The 18,757-nt window shown below is 43.4% G+C and overlaps 1 protein-coding gene across 4 annotated transcripts in view; it reads left to right on the forward strand.

Moving 5' to 3' along the window:
• Nucleotides 1-18,757, forward strand: part of LOC137382528 (uncharacterized) — a 138,760-nt gene that overhangs the window by 42,235 nt on the left and 77,768 nt on the right. For all 4 annotated transcript variants that reach the window (XM_068054840.1, XM_068054574.1, XM_068054668.1 and 1 more), the window contains 2 exons: nucleotides 13,519-13,631; nucleotides 15,780-15,882. In XM_068054840.1, coding sequence (XP_067910941.1) covers nucleotides 13,519-13,631; nucleotides 15,780-15,882 — 216 coding nt within the window. The remainder of the gene's footprint in view (nucleotides 1-13,518; nucleotides 13,632-15,779; nucleotides 15,883-18,757) is intronic.

An 18,757-nucleotide genomic window follows, 5' to 3' on the forward strand; every position in this document is an offset into this window, starting at 1 on the left:
TTGTTAACTTTTCTTTTTAAAATATCTATAGAAACTCTTGATCCTTGATCTGACTGAACTTCAATTGGTAATCCATATCTAGTGAAGAACTGGGTTAACTTCTCTACCACTACCCTAGCAGAAATTGTTCTCAAGGGAATGGCCTCTGGGAACCGAGTAGCCATATCCGTGATAGTGAGTATGTATTGGTGTCCCGCTTTTGTTTTTTGTAAAGGTTCTACACATAGAGTCATAGAGTTATACAGCACAGAAACAGGCCCTTTGGCCCATTGTGTCTGTGCCAGCCTACACAGTCTACTAACACCCTACTAAATGGTTCCCCAATAATTGGTATGGGAATTAGAGGTGCCAGTTTTATGGCAAGTTGCGGTTTTCCCACAATCTGGCATGTATGGCACGTTTTACAAAACTGTACCATGTCCTTGGAAGGACCTGGTCAGTAAAAATGTTGACTTGTACATGCTTTGGTCTTCCGGATCCCCATATGTCCTGCTATAGAAATCTTGTGCGCTAACCTTAATAGTTTCCGGCGATACTTTGGTTGTACCACTATCTGACAAATAACCATCCAGTCTTCATCTGCAGGTCTGTGAGGAGGTCTCCACTTCCTCAGCAGAACCCCATCTTTAACATAATCTTCTGGAACTCCTTTTAGCTCAGCTTTTGTTAGAGCTGTTTGTCCCAATTTCTTTAACTCTGGATCAGCTTGCTGAGCCGCGGTCAGAGAAGAATCATTAAACACTTCCCTTGGAGTATCCAAATCCCAAAAGAAAGTTTCAGATATTCGGCTATCTATCTGTAGTGCCAACTTTACCTCCGACAATGGAACTTATTTGGCCATTGCTCGGGCCACTACACATGAAGGAAAAATTTCTGGAACCATATCCTGTAACTGTTCGGTCTCTTTAACTTTACATGTTTTTTCCGTGACTACTGGAGAAGCTATTACTTTCGCTCTGGCCAAATCATTCCCCGGAGTAAGTCAACTCCGTCTACTGGCAAACTATGGACAACTCCTACAGTTACTGTTCCAGACATTAGGTCACACTCTAGGTGCACCCACTACCAAGGTACAGGTATATACTCCCCGCCAATACCACTCACTAAAACTTTAGCATTCAGTGTGCTGTCTGGTGGAAATGTTATGCCTTTCCCCAGCAAAAGATTTGGGTGGCTCCAGTATCCCTAAGTATAACTAAAGATTTGCCTGCGTCACTTGAGGGATAAGGAGTTACTTTTCCTTTCTACAAGAATTCCCTATAACCCTCGGGTATCTTATTCACAACCCCTGCAATCACATTGGTTTTTATACTTGGCCTTACAGCTGCAGTCAGAGATACGGCCTGATCTGTCATACTCTCAGTCAGGGCCCCTTTCTCTGCATTGGCTTTGTGCACCCCAATAAGTCCCATGAGGTTACCCCACAACTTCCAGCATTCTGTATGAAGATGTTCCACCTTGTGACAATGGTAACATTTAGGCTTGTGGATCTTACTTGCACCCTCAGCACCTTTCTTTCTGGCTTGAGGAGGAGATCCCGGGGCATTCCCAGCTGTCCCTTCATGTCCCCGGCTGCTTGCCTTCCTTTCACTCTCCCACCATCTATCCTTCACGAGTTTGTGGGGGTTTGGGCTTATACACAAGCTCATAATCATCAGCAATTTTCGCTGCCTGTCTGGCCTTTCAAACCTTTTGCTTCTCCACATGGGTTCTTTCTAAGGGAGGGAGTGAATTTTTAAATTTTTCCAAGAGAATTAATTTCCTAAGGTTCTCATATGTGGCTTCCATCTTTAGTGCCCATATCCAACGACCAAAATTAGTTTGTTTTAGCCTCTCAAATTCTATATAAATCTGCCCAGCCAATCTTGGGAGGTTCCGAAATTTCTGTCAGTAAGCTTCAGGGACTAACTCATAGGCAGCGAGAATAGCCTTTTTTGGCATCTCATAATCTGCAGAAGCCTCCTCAGAAAGCATGGCATAAAGTTCAGGAGCTCTGCCCATCAATCTGCTTTGCATAAGCAGTGTCCAGCTTTACTTTGGCCATTTCATCTGTTTGGCTTTCTTTTCATAAGAAATGAAAAATGCCTCTACGTCCCTTTCTGCAAACTTAGGGAGGGCTTGAACAAACCTAAATTGGGTCCTAAGCTGGAGCCAGATCTTTCCCCACCAAAATTTTTACTGGAGTCAAGACTACCCCTTCGTCTTAGTTTTTTTAAAATTCGAATTCCCTTCCTTCTCTTTCACTTTCTCTTTGAAATTCAAACTTAAGTTTTTCCAATTCTATTGCTTTTGCTTTGCCAAGTTCAAGCTGCTTCATCTGTAACCGAATTTTATCTAATTCAATTGCACTACACTTTGGTTTGCTTTCTGCTTCTTCCAATTGTAAATGCTGTGCTATTACTTCAATTATGTCTTCTTTCGTATCTCCTGGCTTTACCTCTAACACCAACAGTTCTGCCAAATTCTTTAGTTTAACCTTGGTTATATTCCTCAAATCACTCGGGGATACATCCTCTTTCTCCAGAAAAGTCGCAGCAATTGTTAAAGACATTCCGGTGGTGTAAACTTTACTCTATTGCACAAGAAACCTGGTTCTTTTTCTTTTTTCTTTTTCACTTATTATTACCTCACTTATAATTGTATGTCGTTAGCATTGGGTTTATCCCGGCAAAAGAGAGCCCTGGATTAATATGTTACAACCGAGGTGGGAGGAGTTCACTGTTTATTGTAGTCCCACTTCTTCACCGGTCGCAACATATTATTTAAAAATTTTCCCACTTATCAATATGGTCAATCATATACCAGAATAGAATACACTAACCAGATTTCTTTAATGAACAACAAAATTATCAGTTTATTATCAAACAAGTCCTAACTAGTAATGAAGTAAAACATAAACACACGGATTTAAATATTAAAGTTCCCTTTTTACCTTAGTCCCTTCACACTCTCTCACACACACAGTTCACCAAAAAAAGGGATTTTTGAAAATTCAGAGCTCTGTTACAGACAAAAAAACACACTTGGCTAGATTACTTGCTCATTTTTTGAAGAAAACAGCAGAAGAGATATGTCGGTCCAAAACTGGGATACAGTCTAACTTCCGAGTACACATAGACAGGTCACTAGGATCTTTAGAACAGTTCTTTTCAGGTGGCATTGAGAATTATTTTTAGCAGGCTTTCTTCAAATACAGGAAACAAGTTGTATTGACACATGGACTTCTCAGGGTCTTTAGAGTTTCACTGGAAAACGGAACTGTGTTCTGGTCTTCTCTTCTTCCTTGGAATTCTCTCCTCCTGCAGCAAACTTGGCTTCATCTCATTCTGGAAGGTAAAACACACACCAACCAATAACCAAAAAGCTTGTGAGTTTTCTTCCCTTCCAGGTATGCTCTGCTGCTACTGGGTTTGTCCAATCAAAGGGGCACTTGTCATTTCTGTGCCCCTGCTACCAGGGTTTCTGTTCTATCTTTGAGACATGTGACAATCAGTAACATTGTTGCCACCAGTTCCTTCAGTGCCCTCTTGATGGCTCTCTTTTTAAAAAAAAACTGGTCCAACATTTATTCAGTTGAACTATAATTTCCATTAAAAAACAAAAATCACTTTCATAACAGATCAAAGATGATGATGGTGACCCATGTGGGTGGGACCCTCATCCTCCATGATGACATCGTGAGCCCTTGGTTGGAACTCTGGATGACTGGAGGAGAGCACCAGCTGGGGCACAACTCGCCTGCCCTCATCTCTTTGCCACTAGCGCTATAGACCAGTCGAGGCTAGATAGTGTGGAATGCATCCCGTGTATGTCAGTGCGCAATTCCTGAATGCTCTCCAAGTGCCGTCACATATGGCTCTCCATGAGGTTGGCCACTCTCTCAGTGGAGGAATTTCAATGAGTGCCCATCTTGCCATTGCCAACTTCCTTGTGGTCTGTGATCCTAGCTAGTTCCATTGCTTCCTCCTCCATGGATGTTATGATTTGAAGGCAGGGGCCCCGCCACCTGTCTGGGTCTCTCCCGGGCATTATGAGCCCATTTCTCCTGGAGAGAGTGAGATAAGGCGCTGCTGTCCTCTATGGCCAATAGCAGCTGCTCATATTAGAAGGTGCATGCATCATGGGTGACAGGTCCTCAGCAGCACTATGGCTCTGAGCAATTCTGAGGGGTCAGTAAGTGCCCTGGGCACACACTGCTCCCATGTTCACGAGGAGCATGCGCCCTGAGGTTCCTCAGCTGGTGTGTCTGGTGGAGGGTGAATTCCCAGAGGCCTGTCCTGAAGTTTCGGGGTAGCATTCACCTTACCAGACAGTATCAGGTCATTAAAACGTTTCCTGCACTGGATTCAACTTCTGCAGATCACACCTCTTCTGCTGACTGTGTCCGCAATATCCATCCACACCTGCTTGGTCTGGGAGGGTGGCCGCCTCCTGCTACCCACTGGGATGTGGATCATCCTCCTCTGCCTCACGGCTTCTAGCATGACCTCCAAGTCAGCTTCTGAAAATCAAGGGGTTGTCCTGCCCCGGCTTTCAGGCCTCCAGTTCTGCTGAGACATTGTGGAATTCAAATTTTCTATGATCTTTCACTCTGTGGTTACAGCAGTGAAATGACAACCACTGTAATGGTTGTCAGTTGTCAGTTTAACCATTGTCAGTTTAAATCGGGCCCTCACTTGAGCTGTCCTGCTTGTGTTCCCATCTCCGCAGATGTTAATTGGCTGCCAAAACCCATCTCCAGAGCAATTAAGGGGTGGGCCCCATAAAACTTGGGGCTGATTACTGTTTCCCCTGGAGGTGGGGTGCGGAAGGTTGTGGGGGGGTGGGGGGTAGTTCGGGAACTGGAAACAGTCCTGACTTCTGTTTCTAGTTTAGCCGCAATGAAAATCCAGCTCAGCTTGCCTTTAACAAATCCTTCCCTTGAATAATCCATGCAGCTCTAAATGTTTACTAATTTTATCTCACATTACGGATTCCAAGAGTTTTCCCATAACTCTTATTTTCTAGCTGGTTTATAGTTATCCATGAGTCCATGATGAGGCAGATGGCAATGGTGTATAGAAGGAATAGCTTGAACTGTCTTCTTACTCCACATTTACTTATAAATGTATTCTGAATTAATATCCTTTAAGATTGGTTTGAAACAGTATTGAGATTTTATTTACCACCACATCCCTCCAGCACTCAAGCCACAATCAACTGAAACCAAAATTACACGTATACCTAAGTTGAGGTTTCTATTGTACAGCAGCATATTAATTCAAATGCCTGGAGGCTCTCCCTGGTCTTTGCTTGTCCTTGAACTTTCAAAAGTGAAATGATGTTTTGCAAATTATACATTAGTTGCCATTTAGGCTTAAACCTTTTCATGGTAAATGTCTGTATTTCATTTAGGTTTGGATAGTATTAACTTACTCATTCATTCTTTTAAGTTTCACATTTTAGGAAGTAGATTTTTCAATTTTGTGTTTAATTGAAAAATGAACTAAAATTTAGTTTAGTACAAAGAACAATTACTTCCCCTTGTAACCTTCAATTGTGTTCCCATCCAGTTATTTGGGAGAAGGGCTCTCCACTTTGTACTTGCAACTATTTTTTTCCTGGAAAATCATATCAATTGCAGATAAGGCCATCTCTGATCACTTCCTCGTATCACTCGCCACCAACATCCCCTTTCACGTCCCGACCCTACTTCCTTCTGTATTGGTCTCTGTAAAAAAAAAAAAAAATCCCCCTAGTAACTTACAGCTGCACTTCCAAATCCCAATTGTCCAGCCTCTGGCCCTCCATTTGCCACATTTCTACAGCCACTGATTTGCTGAACTGCACCATCACCTTCTATTAGATTGGGAAATAGCGAATGTAACTCCTTTATTCAAAAAGGGAGGGAGACAGAAAGCAGGAAACTATAGGCCAGTTAGCTTAACATCTGTCCTTGGGAAAATGTTAGAAGCTATTATTAAAGACATTAGAGCAGGTTGCCTAGAAAAATTCAAGATACTCAGGCAGAGTCAACATGGTTTTGTGAAAGGGGAATCAAGTTTAACCAATTTATTGGAGTTCTTTGAGGGAGTTACATGTGCTGTGGATAAAGGGAAACTGGTGGATGTACTGTACTTAGATTTCCAGAAGGCATTTGATAAGGTGCCACTTCAAAGGTTATTGTGGAAAATAAAGGCTCACGGTGTAGTGGTAACATATTGGCATGGATAGAAGATTGGCTAGCTAACAGGAAACAGAGAGTAGGTATAAATGGGTCATTTTCTGGTTAGCAAGATGTAACGAGTGGTGTGCTGCAGGGATCTGTGCTGGGGCCTCAACGTTTTACAATTTATATAAATGACTTGGATCAAGGGACTGAAGATATGGTTGCTAAATTTGCTGATGACACAAAGGCAGGTAGGAAAGTAGGAAGAGGACGTAGGGAGGCTACAAAGGGATATAGATAGGTTAAGTGAGTGGGCAAAGATCTGGCAAATGGAATATAATGTGGGAAAATGTGAAATTGTCCAATTTGGCAGGAAGAATAAAAAAGAAGCATATTATTTAAATGGTGAGAGATTGCAGAGCTCTGAGACGCAGAGGGATCTGGGTGTCCTAGTGCATGAATCACAAAAGGTTAGTATGCAGGTACAGCAAGTAATTAGGAAAGCTAATAGAATGTTATTGTTTATTGCAAGGGAAATTGAATACAAAAGTAGTGGGGTATTGCTTCAGCTATACAGGGCATTGGTGAGACCACATCTGAAGTACTGTGTACAGTATTGGTCTCCTTATTTAAGGAAGGATGTAAATGCGTTGGAAGCAGTCCAGAGAAGGTTTACTAGACTAATACCTGGAATGGGCGGGTTGTCTTATGAGGAAAGGTTGAACAGGCTAGGCTTGTATCCGCAGGAGTTTAGAAGAGTAAGAGGTGGCCTGATTGAAACATAAGATTCTGAGGGTTTTTGACAGGGTGAATGTAGATAGGATGTTTCTCCTTGTTGGGGAGTCTAGAACTAGGGGTCACTGTTTAAAAATACGGGGTCGCCCATTTAAGACAGAAATGAGGAACAATGTTTTCTCTCAGAGGGTTGTGAGTCTTTGGAACTCTCTTCCTCAAAAGGCGGTGGAAGCAGAGTCTTTGAATATTTTTGAGGCAGAGGTAGATAGATTCTTGATAAGCAGGGAGGTGAAAGGTTATTGGGGGTAGGCGGGAATGTGGAGTCCAGGTTACAATCATATCAGCCATGATCTTGTTGAATGGCGGTGCAGGCTTGAGGGGCCGAGTGGCCTACTTCTGTTTCTAATTCATACGTTCATATGTATGCACCTCCACCTTTGATGCCTGTCATGAAGACCCCCACCTGCCAAGAATCAGGCATGCTAATTTCGACATATGAGCATCAATTTTAAACTGTTGCTGGGGTGAAGAAATGACTTGTTTAAAGAGATCAGCAGTGGCTGGAAGAATATTTGCATACTAAGAGACAGTGCTTAGAGAGACAAAAGAGTTCCTCACTGATTCAATTAACAGAGATTGGACTGGGCAATAGTGATCCATGACTTGTCGGTATAAGAGACAGCACTACACCCCCCGCGCCCCCCACCACCGAGAGCTTTGGAATCCACAAACGCAAGAGTTTGTTGAAAAAGTTAGTCACATGACTAACCTGCTGGCCAACTTGGAGGTTTGAATTGTGCTCACAGGACAGTTTTGAACACGGACCACAGAGTGTAACTGAACCTGGAACAAGACAGCCTCTCTCCTGGCTGGCTCTCTCTCGCATTCTCACAGACTTCCGGACTCACTGAAGACACGTAAACGTCGAGAGAGAAAAGACTCCTACATCAAAACAAGTTGAAGTGTGCACTGGGCCCCAACGAGCAGCAAGACTTACCGGCAACCAAAGACTCCACATTGAACTTAAAGGACCATAAATAACTACCAGATATTACCTCAGACTTTCGCCTTTATTCTTTCTATTTTCTGTCTGTCTCTGCATGTGTGTTTATTGCGTATGCATGCTAGCGTGGTCGTGTTGCGTATTCGTGGTCGTTAACCGAATTAGAGTGTAAGATTAATAAACTTCCACCTTTCTTGTTTAAATCTAAGAAACCCTGTCTGATTTGATTTCTTTGCCTTGCAATTGGAAAGCAGTGAACAAGGATTCACTAAGGGGGGAGCTAAAAATAGTGTTTTTAAAATTAAACCCTGTTACCGTTAAACCAGGCTGAGAGGGAACCCTTAGATCCCTCTCTCACCGGTCATAACATGCGCTAATCCCCAGTAAAACCATTATTCTCTCTCACCCTAGCTATTCCTCTGGTACAGCCCTCATCTCCACACCCTTAAGTCCAAGGGACGCATACTTGAAAGAATATGGCGGACAACTGGTTTAGCCATCCTCCACTAGATTTGGCTGGACCGCTTAAAACACTATCAGTCCTGCTCTCATCTGCTAAGATTGCTCACTTTTCCAGGGTCCTCCTGGAGTACAAAGATAAATAATGGCTTCTTTTCTCTACTGCCCCTCTCTCCTGCCCCCTCCACCCTCACCTCCAACAATAAGTGTGAGGAGCTTATGGACTTTGTCGGTAAGATCGAGACCATCCGATCAGCTGCCTCTGCCACATCCTTCCCTTTCACTGGCCTACCGGGCCAAACTTATTCTAATGCTACCCCCTGCCCAGCCCTGAACTTGTATCTTTCTCTAGCTTCTTTCCAATCTCCCCTCATGCCCTCTCTGAGCTCATCCTGTCCAGGAGACCCACCTCCTGCTCCCTCGATACTATTCCCACTAAATTGCCGACCACCCATGTCTGCATGTTAGCCAGTATTGTTAATGGTTCTCTCTCTTCAGGTGTTGTCCCTCTCTCCTATAATATCTGCTATCATTACGCCTCTCCTCAAAAAACCAACCCTTGACCTCACCATCCTTGCAAACTACTATCCCATCTCCGGCCTCCCTTTCCTCTCCAAAGTCCTTGCACGCCTTTAAAAATTATGAAAGGTTTTGTTGGAGTGGTACAGAGAGAATGTTTTCACTTGTGGAGAAGAGCATAACTAGAGGACGTCAGTATAATATAGTCACCAAGAAATCTAGTAGGGAATTCAGAAGAAACTTCTTTACCCAAAGAGTGAATGTGAAACTCGCTACCACAGGGAGTGGTTGAAGTGATTAGTATAGTTGCATTTAAGGGAAAGCTAGACAAGCATATGAGGGAGAAGGGAATAGAGGGTTTCAATGATAGATTTAGATGAGGAGAGATGGGAGGAGACTTGAGTGGAGCATAAACACCAGCATGGACTAGTTGCCTGAATGGCCTGTTCCTGTGCTGTATATCCTATGTAATCCTATGTGCTGTTGCTTCCCAAATCTGTTTCTATCTTTCCCAGAACTCCTTTGAATCCTTCCAATCATGTTTCCACCCCTGCCACAGTATTGAAACAGCTCTTATCAAAGACACAAATGACATTCTATGTGACTGTGACAGAGGCAAACCATCCCTCCTAGTCCTTCCACACCATCCTGCTCCAACGCCTCTCCACTGTTGTCCAACTAGGTGTGACTGCTCGTTCCATTCTTACCTATCCAGTCATAGCCAGAGAATCATTTGCAATGGTTTCTCTTCCTGCTCCCCTACCGTTACCTCTGGTGTCCCCCAAGAATCTATCCTTGCCCCCTCCTATTTCTTATCTACAAGCTGCCTCTCAGTGACATCATCTGAAAGTGTTAGTTTTCCTTGGAGAAGAGAAGCTGAGAGGTGATTTGATAGAGGTATTCAAAATCATGAGGGTTCTGGACAGAGTAGGTGAAGAAAAACTGTTCCCACTCGTGAAAGGATCGACAACGAGAGGGCACAGATTTAAAGTATTTGGTAATTATTTGGGGAAAAGGCAGGGAAATGAAACTGAGGGAATTGCTCTTTCGGAGAGCCAGTGCGGACATGATGGGCTGAATGGCCTCCTTCTGCACTGTAACGATTCTGTGATGTGTATGCTGACGATACTCAACTCTACCTCACCACCACTTCTCTCAACTCCTCCACTGTTGCTAAATTATCAGACTGTATATCCGACACCCAGTACTGGATGAGCAGAAATTTCCTCCAATTAAATATTGGGAAGACTCAATCGTTTTCTGTCCCCACTGCAAACTCCGTTCCTTAGCTACTGACTCCATCCCTTTCCCTGGCAACAGTCTGAGATTAAGCCAGTCTGTTTGCAACCCTGGTGTCACATTTGACTCCGAGATGAGCTTTCGACCACCTATTCACACCACCACTAAGACCACCTAATGTTACCTTTGTAACATTGCCTGACTTCACTCCTGTCTCAGCTCGTCTGCTGCTGAAATCCTCATTCATGCCATTGTTACCTCTAGACTTGACTATTCCAATGCACTTCTGGCTGGTCTCCCAGATTCTATCCTCCGTAAACTTGAGGTCATCCAAAACTCTGCTGCCTGGGTCTTAACTCACACCAAGTCCCATTCCCCTATCACCCTTGCGCTCACTGACCTACATTGTCTCCCGATCAAGCACCATCTTGATTTTAAAATTCTCAACCTTATTTTCAAATCCCTCCCTGGCCTCGCCCCTCCCTATCTCTGTAATCTGCTCCAGCCTCACAACCGTCTGAGATATCTGTGCCCCTCTAATTCTGGCCTCCTCAGCATCCCCGATTTAATTCGCTCCACCATTGGTGGCCGTGCATTCAGTTGCCTAGGCCCTAAACTCTGGAATACCCTCCCTACACCTGTCAGCCTCTCTACTTCGAAGCAGTTCATCTGTCATGGAGGCCAGGAAATGGACTGAATCCTATTCTAAGCAGCTGGAAGTATGCACCTGGGGAGAGGTAACTGGGAGGGGCTGCACAAGGACTGACAGTGGGCCAAAATATTTTTGTTCTCCCTGGCTCTTCAAGATTGAAATAATTCTTTTTCCCTTTCCTGGAATGGCCTGCTCCTTTAAGGACTGCTGGCTAGGCTGCTCCATGCAGGGACAAATGGGTATAATTTGTATTATATAGACTGACCATTGGTCCACAAAAATCACATCAGGATCTTACATTGGGCGTAGGATCCTGATTTAATATTTAAATAAGGCTTCCACCTGTTTAGGGTGGAAGTGCTAGATGCCTAGAGTGAGGTCTGCTGGAAGACTGCACTAGGCAGGCCTCTTGCGAGATCTCAATGGATGTAAATCTCGATATTTTTTGAGCCACCACCGTATTTTCTTGACGGGTAATGGGTCGGACCTCAAATAAAAGTCAGCTCCCATGTCTCCTCTCAATCTTCTATTCTCCAGTAAAAATAAATTCAACTCTGAGAGTCTCCTTTAAAATATGTCTTAGAGTCGTCCGTGCCAAATTTCTCTGAACTATAACCAGTGTATTAATATCCTTTTTAAATCATTCAGAATTCACAAAATGTTCCATATATGGTCCTATTGTCAACTTTACAGCATTTACCTCCCACACTGAGCGTTGCTCCAAGATTTTGTTCCTAGCACAGATTAATTTTTAATTTCACCAAAAAGTCTCAAAATAAATATTTTCACTTCCTGATTTTCATTTCCTTTAGAATTTCACCAGATGGTGCTGTTGCGCTCTCTACTATTGCTAGATGAAGTGCATGAGAAATTAGTCAATACTTTTTTAAGCAGCAGCAAGCAGGCAGTCAGGACAAGTATTCTGCATCTAGTTTTGACTCTATTGTGAAGGACAGAATCCAAACTACAGGCCTGTAAGACAGAGTTGATGAACATTTCCTGAAAGGTCTGATATCAAACCTTCTATGAAAGTTAAATTAATCAAAACAAGATTATACACAAGAACGTTAAAATTAATCAATGGACAGGAACAGGTGGGGTCGATGTTTAGATTTTGAAAGCTCTACCTGAGGAATTTGGTGTTCCTCTAGTTCATTTTTTTTTATTCGTTCGTGGGATGTGGGCATCGCTGCTAGGCCAGCATTTATCGCCCTTGAGAAAGTGGTGGTGAGCTGTCTTCTTGAACCGCTGCAGTAAAGGCCTGCTACCCGACCTGAACCCGACGGGACCTGACGACATGAATTGGGTTTGGGTCGGGCCGCTGTTCTGGGTCCGGCCTGAGGGCTCGGGTCAGGTCGGGTCTGACCTGAGTTAGGTCAGTTATTAATTATCCCTGTTTTTATGGGGACTATATACTTCTTGTTGCTAATGTAATCAAAAGAATCAAGGATTATTCTTAGTCAGAAGGTTGTGGGTACAAGCCCTATTCCAGGGCGTCAGCACATAATCTAGGCTGTCACTTTCATATAATACTGAGTGCATTGTTGGAGGTGCTGGTGCAGAATTTCTACTTGGGGAGCAATTGGCAATATGCACCCAGAATGCACTGGACACTGCGCCAATATTGTTGAGGTGACGTCAAACCTCCCATGACTCAGTGCAATCAAGCTGCGTAATTGCTTGTAATTGATTGGTGACTGGAGCAGGCCATTCTCCAGCATCATAAAGAGGAGTCAACTGCCAGGAAATGAGCCATTCTTGCATTATAATTGGCATCAATTGACAGCTTTGACCTGCCCTTGACACATAAGACATGTGATCAGAAGGCAATTGAAGCCACACTGGTGTGCTATGCTCTTCTGTAATTGACTGAATTTAGACTAATTCAAACTGAGTTAAAAGTAATTGAAAGTAATTGCAGCAGTTGCAGAAGATTGAAACAGATCTGAGTTCAGCTTCAATTGACTGCTGGTCACTGCAGATGCAGGTGATTGATGCTGGAATCATGTGACCATTGGGTGGCTATGTGCCCGACCTTCTCAGCGCAATTCGCGGAATCTCGCCATTCTGACGTCGGTGTGTGGCCAGTGTTGTGGGCGGGGTCTGCTTTGAGTGAATGGACTTTTGAACCAACGTAAAAGACTCCAGCGTTAGGGTTATGAGAATAACTCATTAATTACGTTTAAAATTAAATGATATTTAGCACTATTTCATTCCATTCTCCCCAGATTAGTAATATCTGGACATAAATAATGTGGAAACTCCACATGCTGCCTTTTGGGTGAGATATTAGATTGAAACCTTGTTGGATAGATATAAAAGAATTCATAGCACTTTTCTGAATAAGAGCTGGAAGTTCTTTTGTTTTCCTGAACAACATTCCTGTCTCAACAAATGCATTAATCTATTGATCTATCATCTATCAATATATCATCTATCAATCTCTTTTATTATTTTTTTAATTGCAGAAAATGTTAGTTGGGACCTGTAGACGCTGGGATTACCAGTTCATGTTTTGTTACATTGTACAAGATGCACAGATGAAGGGAAATATGACTTACAGCCACTTTCTAAGTGTAGTAAGCTATATATAGTATAAATACATTGTTGAATTATGTTGATGCTTTTAATTTTTAAATGAATTACCAGACACTGTACTTGTGGTGTTTTGTGTTTCACGTTATCATCTACTGTTTTATCATATTTTTCAGCTGCTTGGTGGCATGTCTATATATTTAATTAATACCTTCTTTAAAATTTCAGAAATGGAAGTTTGAAATTAACAGATCGAAAGGCTGGGACTCTTTACACTGTCAGCTTGACCTGTTTTAATGGTGAAACAATTCTCAAGTCTTCAAATGTCAGCATTGATACAGGTATAATACTGTAGCTTTTAATATCTCTTCAGAAAGAAGACATGGTTTGGGTATAAAAACAGCAAATTCTGGAAATGCTCAACAGGTCTGGCAGCATCTGTGGAGAAAGAAACAGATTTAATGGGCTGAATTTTCAGAGCCCCATGTTGGTGGGCTTGGAGGTGGCGGTGGAAGGGGGTGGGGGTGGAAGCGTGTGGGGGGGCCAGGAAAATAGTGGGGAGCCATGCAGGACAGTTCCCTGATACATTCACGCCATCAGGGAACTTTCCCAGGGGTGACCTAGGAGTAGGATCGGCTTCCTGCACCACGTGATGGACAGCCGATTTACATAGTTAATGCTCCAATTACGGGTGATTTTGCAGCCTCACCAGTATTTTGTTGCTGGAAGAGCAGCATCCCCGCTGCATGTGGAGGCCACCGGCTCAATGGAGGTGGCTTGGCCTTCCTGCGACAGGCCTGGTGACATCAGAGCTGGAGGCTCAATACCCCAATGACAGGGTCGCGGGCAGGAAAGGCCACACTTGTGGCCCAAACAATCCATCTGGAGGGGTTTCCCCTTTGCTCTGAGGGGCCTAACAGCTTCGAAACCTTTACTTAGCTGAATGCCTCTGAGGGTACATCTACGTTGATGTACCGATGCCCACCTCTTCCACTGGGGCTGCTGAGGCTCCAGAGCTGCTGGCCTTCTAATTGGGCTGGCAGCATCGGGAGCCCACCCGCTATCCTTAATTGGACGGTGAGAGTGGAGGTGGCCAATTAGGAGGCTGCCTCCTGGAAGATTGCTCCGCTGGTCTCACTGTCGGCAAGTGCAGGCTCAGGAGCCCCATTTAGTCCCAATGTCAGGGCTCCGTAGCCTGCGGGAAACTCCAATGCAATGTTTTATGTCGATGATCTTTGATTATAACATTGAACGTTAACTTTGTTTCTCTCTTTCCACAGATGCAACCTGTGCATTTCCAGCATTTTCTGTTTTTATTTCAGATTTCCAGAAGCCACAGTATTTTGTTTTTGTACATGGTTTTGGTAGTCATGTAACTTGGCATTAGCTTTGTCTTGTGTTCAGCTACTACCATAAACTGGGCAAGAAGTATAAGAATATTTTTAGTTCATTGAATATAAAGAAGAAACCTACAAGATGTTTATAGGGAGGTGTAAATCAGGGGAGTGATTTCATATTTGTGATTTCTGTGGGCATGTTTATTTAATACTAGCAGCAACAGGTGATCTCTGCTTAAATGTTCCCTCATTGCTTCTGTTGCTTCATTTGAAGCAAGGATTGCTTATAATGTAGTACATTACCATTATTACATTGCTAAAACCTGCTTTAAAATGAAGCATGTAAGCAAGTAGCCTCTACTTTCTTACATATATTTCTGTGCTTGTGGTCTTTCATGTCCTTGCTTGAACGTTTATCATTTCTCATCATCTCTGTGGTCTTTATTGGGATTCTGTAGTAATCAAGTGGGAAGATGGCTTTCAAATCTTGAAGTATATCTGCCTGTCCAGTCTTTGTAGACTAATAAGAATTTGGCCAATCTGTACTGGTGGTACATGTGCATTCATCCAGTCACTAGTAATTTAACTGTCCTTTGGAGTATTTAAGTCAGCATGATAGTGGTTCTTATCCTTGCTGTATAGCACAGGCGAGCCTCCTCCGTGAATAATACCATCCATGCTGAGTGTAATACCACCGCCATTCCATCACATCTGAGGTATTTCCAAGTCCTGTCTCCTTTCAACTTGGCTACAGTCAAATCTTTTTTGGAATTTTTATCCTGTTCCTTCCCTTCACTAAATCTCCAATTAATAAATAAATAAAATAATTAATAAATAAGTGGCCAGAGTTTTCATGGAGGATAAAGGGTTTATCAGCAAATGAAAATGGATTTTCCAATTTCTCAATTTGTTGAGGACTGTTTTAATCTCCCTACTGCCTCCATGCTAGTTCTATATTCTACTCTTTCCTTTAAATGAAAATCTCTCAGATTATATATTCAATGACTTATATAATGACTCTGAAGTTCATTCAGAGTCTGTGTTAACATAAAATAGACTAGTGTGCCAAGGCTTTGTACTCCTAAAGTTACATGAAGTAAACTTAACTTTTTTGCTTGTCTTGCATTGAAATAGCACTTTTTTGCATTCTAGGTATAGAGCCAAGTTTTCGCCCTTCAACATCACCATCCACATCAACAGCAAAAACTCAGTCCAGTTTAAGTGACCACCTGAACCATGCTAAGTTACTCAATTCGTACGTACAGCTTATATACTGGCTTCAAAGTGGAATTTGTGTACAACTATTGTCCTCAAAAAATGTATATCAGATTTTTGTAAAAATCACTCAAAACTTTAATTGGTTTGAGTATTTCACAGCAGCAGGGTAAATTTTAGAATCATTTACAATCTGGAGGCTAAAGAAAGACTTGCATTTACTGTCACTGGGTCAAAATTCTGGAACTCCCTTCCTAACAGCACTGTGGGTGTACCTACACCACAAGAACTGCAGCGGTTCAAGAAGGCAGCTCACCACCATCTTCTCGAGGGCAATTAGAGATGGGCAATAAATGCTGGCCTAGCCAATGACGAACACATCGCATGAACAAGTAAACAAAAAGTGCCATTCATGACCTCAGAACGTCCCAAAGTACTTTTAAAGTACTGTTGTAATGTAGAAAATGTGGCAGCCAATTTGCACACAGCAGCTCCCATTAACAGCAATGTAATAATGACCATATAATGTTTTTTAGTGTTGTTGATTGAGGGAAAAATTGGCCAGGAAACCAACAAGAATATTTTTGCTCTTCTTTGAAATAGTGACCTGGGATCTTTTACATCTGCTGGAAAGGGTCTTAGTTTATCGTATCATCTGACAGATGGCATCTACCCAGCAGTGTGGATAACGAATAAAAAAAATCCTCAGTACTGCACTGGAGTGCAATTTTTGTATATAACCCATTATAAAATACACACTAAATTCTGGTATTATTAGTTGTTGCAGAAGATGCACCAACATCCAAAGTGGTGCATGAATTTAAAGGACAGGAGAATGAGAGGAAAAGCTGCTGTCCCAGAAATTTTGTCATTTCTTTTGCTCAAATTGGACCTGATTTAAGGTTAGCTTGCAGAAAAAAGGGTAAGTTACATGCATATCTTGTCAAACCAGAAAGTGTTTGAGGTCACAAGCTTTAATGGCCACAAGGTTTGTCTGAAACATCAGCTTTAACTCAAATAATAAGGATTATCCAGAGGAATTGATCATCCCTGCTAAAACAACGGGATGTGGAGCAGGCTTTGCCGTGGCTCTTCCACTAATCACGGCATTAGCATTCTGCTTCCAGGTTTCCTCACTTATCAGAGAGCATGGGTACAAAATCCAATAAAGGATTTCTAATTAAAGGGACGTGGCAGGGGTCAGAAAGGCTCTACTGGACATGGATTTCTGATCCTGGGAAGGCTGCCTCCTGGGTCTCTCACTCTTACCTGAAGATCCTGCTGTAGGATCTGAGGGACTGCAGTGAGGTGAGCTTTCCCAAGGACAGGAGAAAGAGGACAACCTCTCCAAACAAGCAGGCCTTCATGAAAGTGACGGAGGAAGTCAGCAGCAGAGCTGTGGTCCCTCCAACAAGGAGACAGTGATCAGAGAGGATACAGGTCCTCGGTAGGGTGGGAAAGGTGAGTGGCATAATACTTTCAGGTGCCAAGCTCCACACAACTTCCCAGCATTCTCCTGCAAGGCACTCCTCAGAACAACACACCTTGCTCATTCCTCTTTCTTCAGACACCTCACATCCCCATCTGAACAGCCAGCACTCACTCACCCTCATCCTATTGCCCTCTCCCACCCATCTGCTAATGTTGTCCTGCACTGTAGCTCAGTTGGTAGCACTCTTGCTGCTGGAGTCACAAGATGCTGGGTTCAAGTCCTGCTGCAGGGCTTGAGCACAAAAGTCAAGGCTGATTCTCTAGTGCATTATTGAGGGAGTACTGCACTGTTGGAGGTGCTGTCTTTCAGATGAAATGTTAAATTGAGGCCCTATCTGCTTGTTTGGGTGGATGTAAAAGATCCTATGGTGCTTTTTGACGAAGAGCTGGGGAGTTATCTCCAGTGTCCTGGCTAATAGTTATCCCTCAATCAACATCACAAAAAAACATGGTCATGATCACATTGCTGTTTGTGGGAGCTTGCTGTGCGCATACCAGCTGCTGCGTTTCCTACATCACAACAGTGACTACGCTTCAAAACAAAAGGTTTCACTGGCTGTAAAGCGCTTTGTGATGTCTGGTGTTCATGGAAGGCGCTATATAAATGCAAGTAATTTTTCCCCCCCCCCCCTTCTTAACCACACAAGCCATTTCTAACACTCAAACTCTCTGCTTCCTCTCCTTGCAGGAGAAGAGAGCACACAACTTCGGGAAGAGTCAAAGATCTGGGGGCTGGTGGGAGTGGAGTAGCCCTCCACTGACAGGGACCTTGTTGGCCACTGGTAATGCATGCCCACCTGATCCACTGGGAAGGAGGACCTGTTCCAGAAGGATGTAAATGTCGGCAGTGACGTGCCGTGAGAGCCTGAGCCTCTGGTGCCACTTGTTGAGAGAGCTGATCCTCTACCTGTAGACTCTGTGTTGGGGGTCTCACCACCTTGGAGCTGGATCTCTTTGTCCATTCCCTGTGCCCTGTGGAGTGGCATATGGCTGAGGAGAAAGTAGCTGTTGCTGGTGTTGCTCCTGCTGGTGTTGTTGGTGTTGTCGCTACTCTTGTTCCTCATCAGAGGTGCAAGGTAGAGCTGCATAAGTTGCTGCCAAGCTGTGATAAGGGCTGGTAGCAGGGAAGTGTAGCTGAACATGAGTGAAGTGCGAGACAGGTGTATTGAGTCCAAGAAGTTGGCAATCACAAGTCAAGCAGTGAAAGCACTCTGAGAAGTGCTGTGAGCACCAGTATCTCACCTGGTCATGGCTACAGCTCTTCAGTTTTACTGTTCCAAGGCTTCCCAGCCTGCCAGTTTCACTGAAGAAGCACTCCCTGTTGTGCAGTCACCAGGTTGACACTGACGAGTTGCTGACAGCTCGGGAAATGGGTGCGCAGGCTGTTAAAGCCAGAATGGTTGGTTAAAGCTGCAGTTAATGAT

This window comes from Heterodontus francisci, chromosome 1 (genome assembly GCF_036365525.1).
Source record: "Heterodontus francisci isolate sHetFra1 chromosome 1, sHetFra1.hap1, whole genome shotgun sequence".
NCBI lineage: Eukaryota > Metazoa > Chordata > Chondrichthyes > Heterodontiformes > Heterodontidae > Heterodontus > Heterodontus francisci.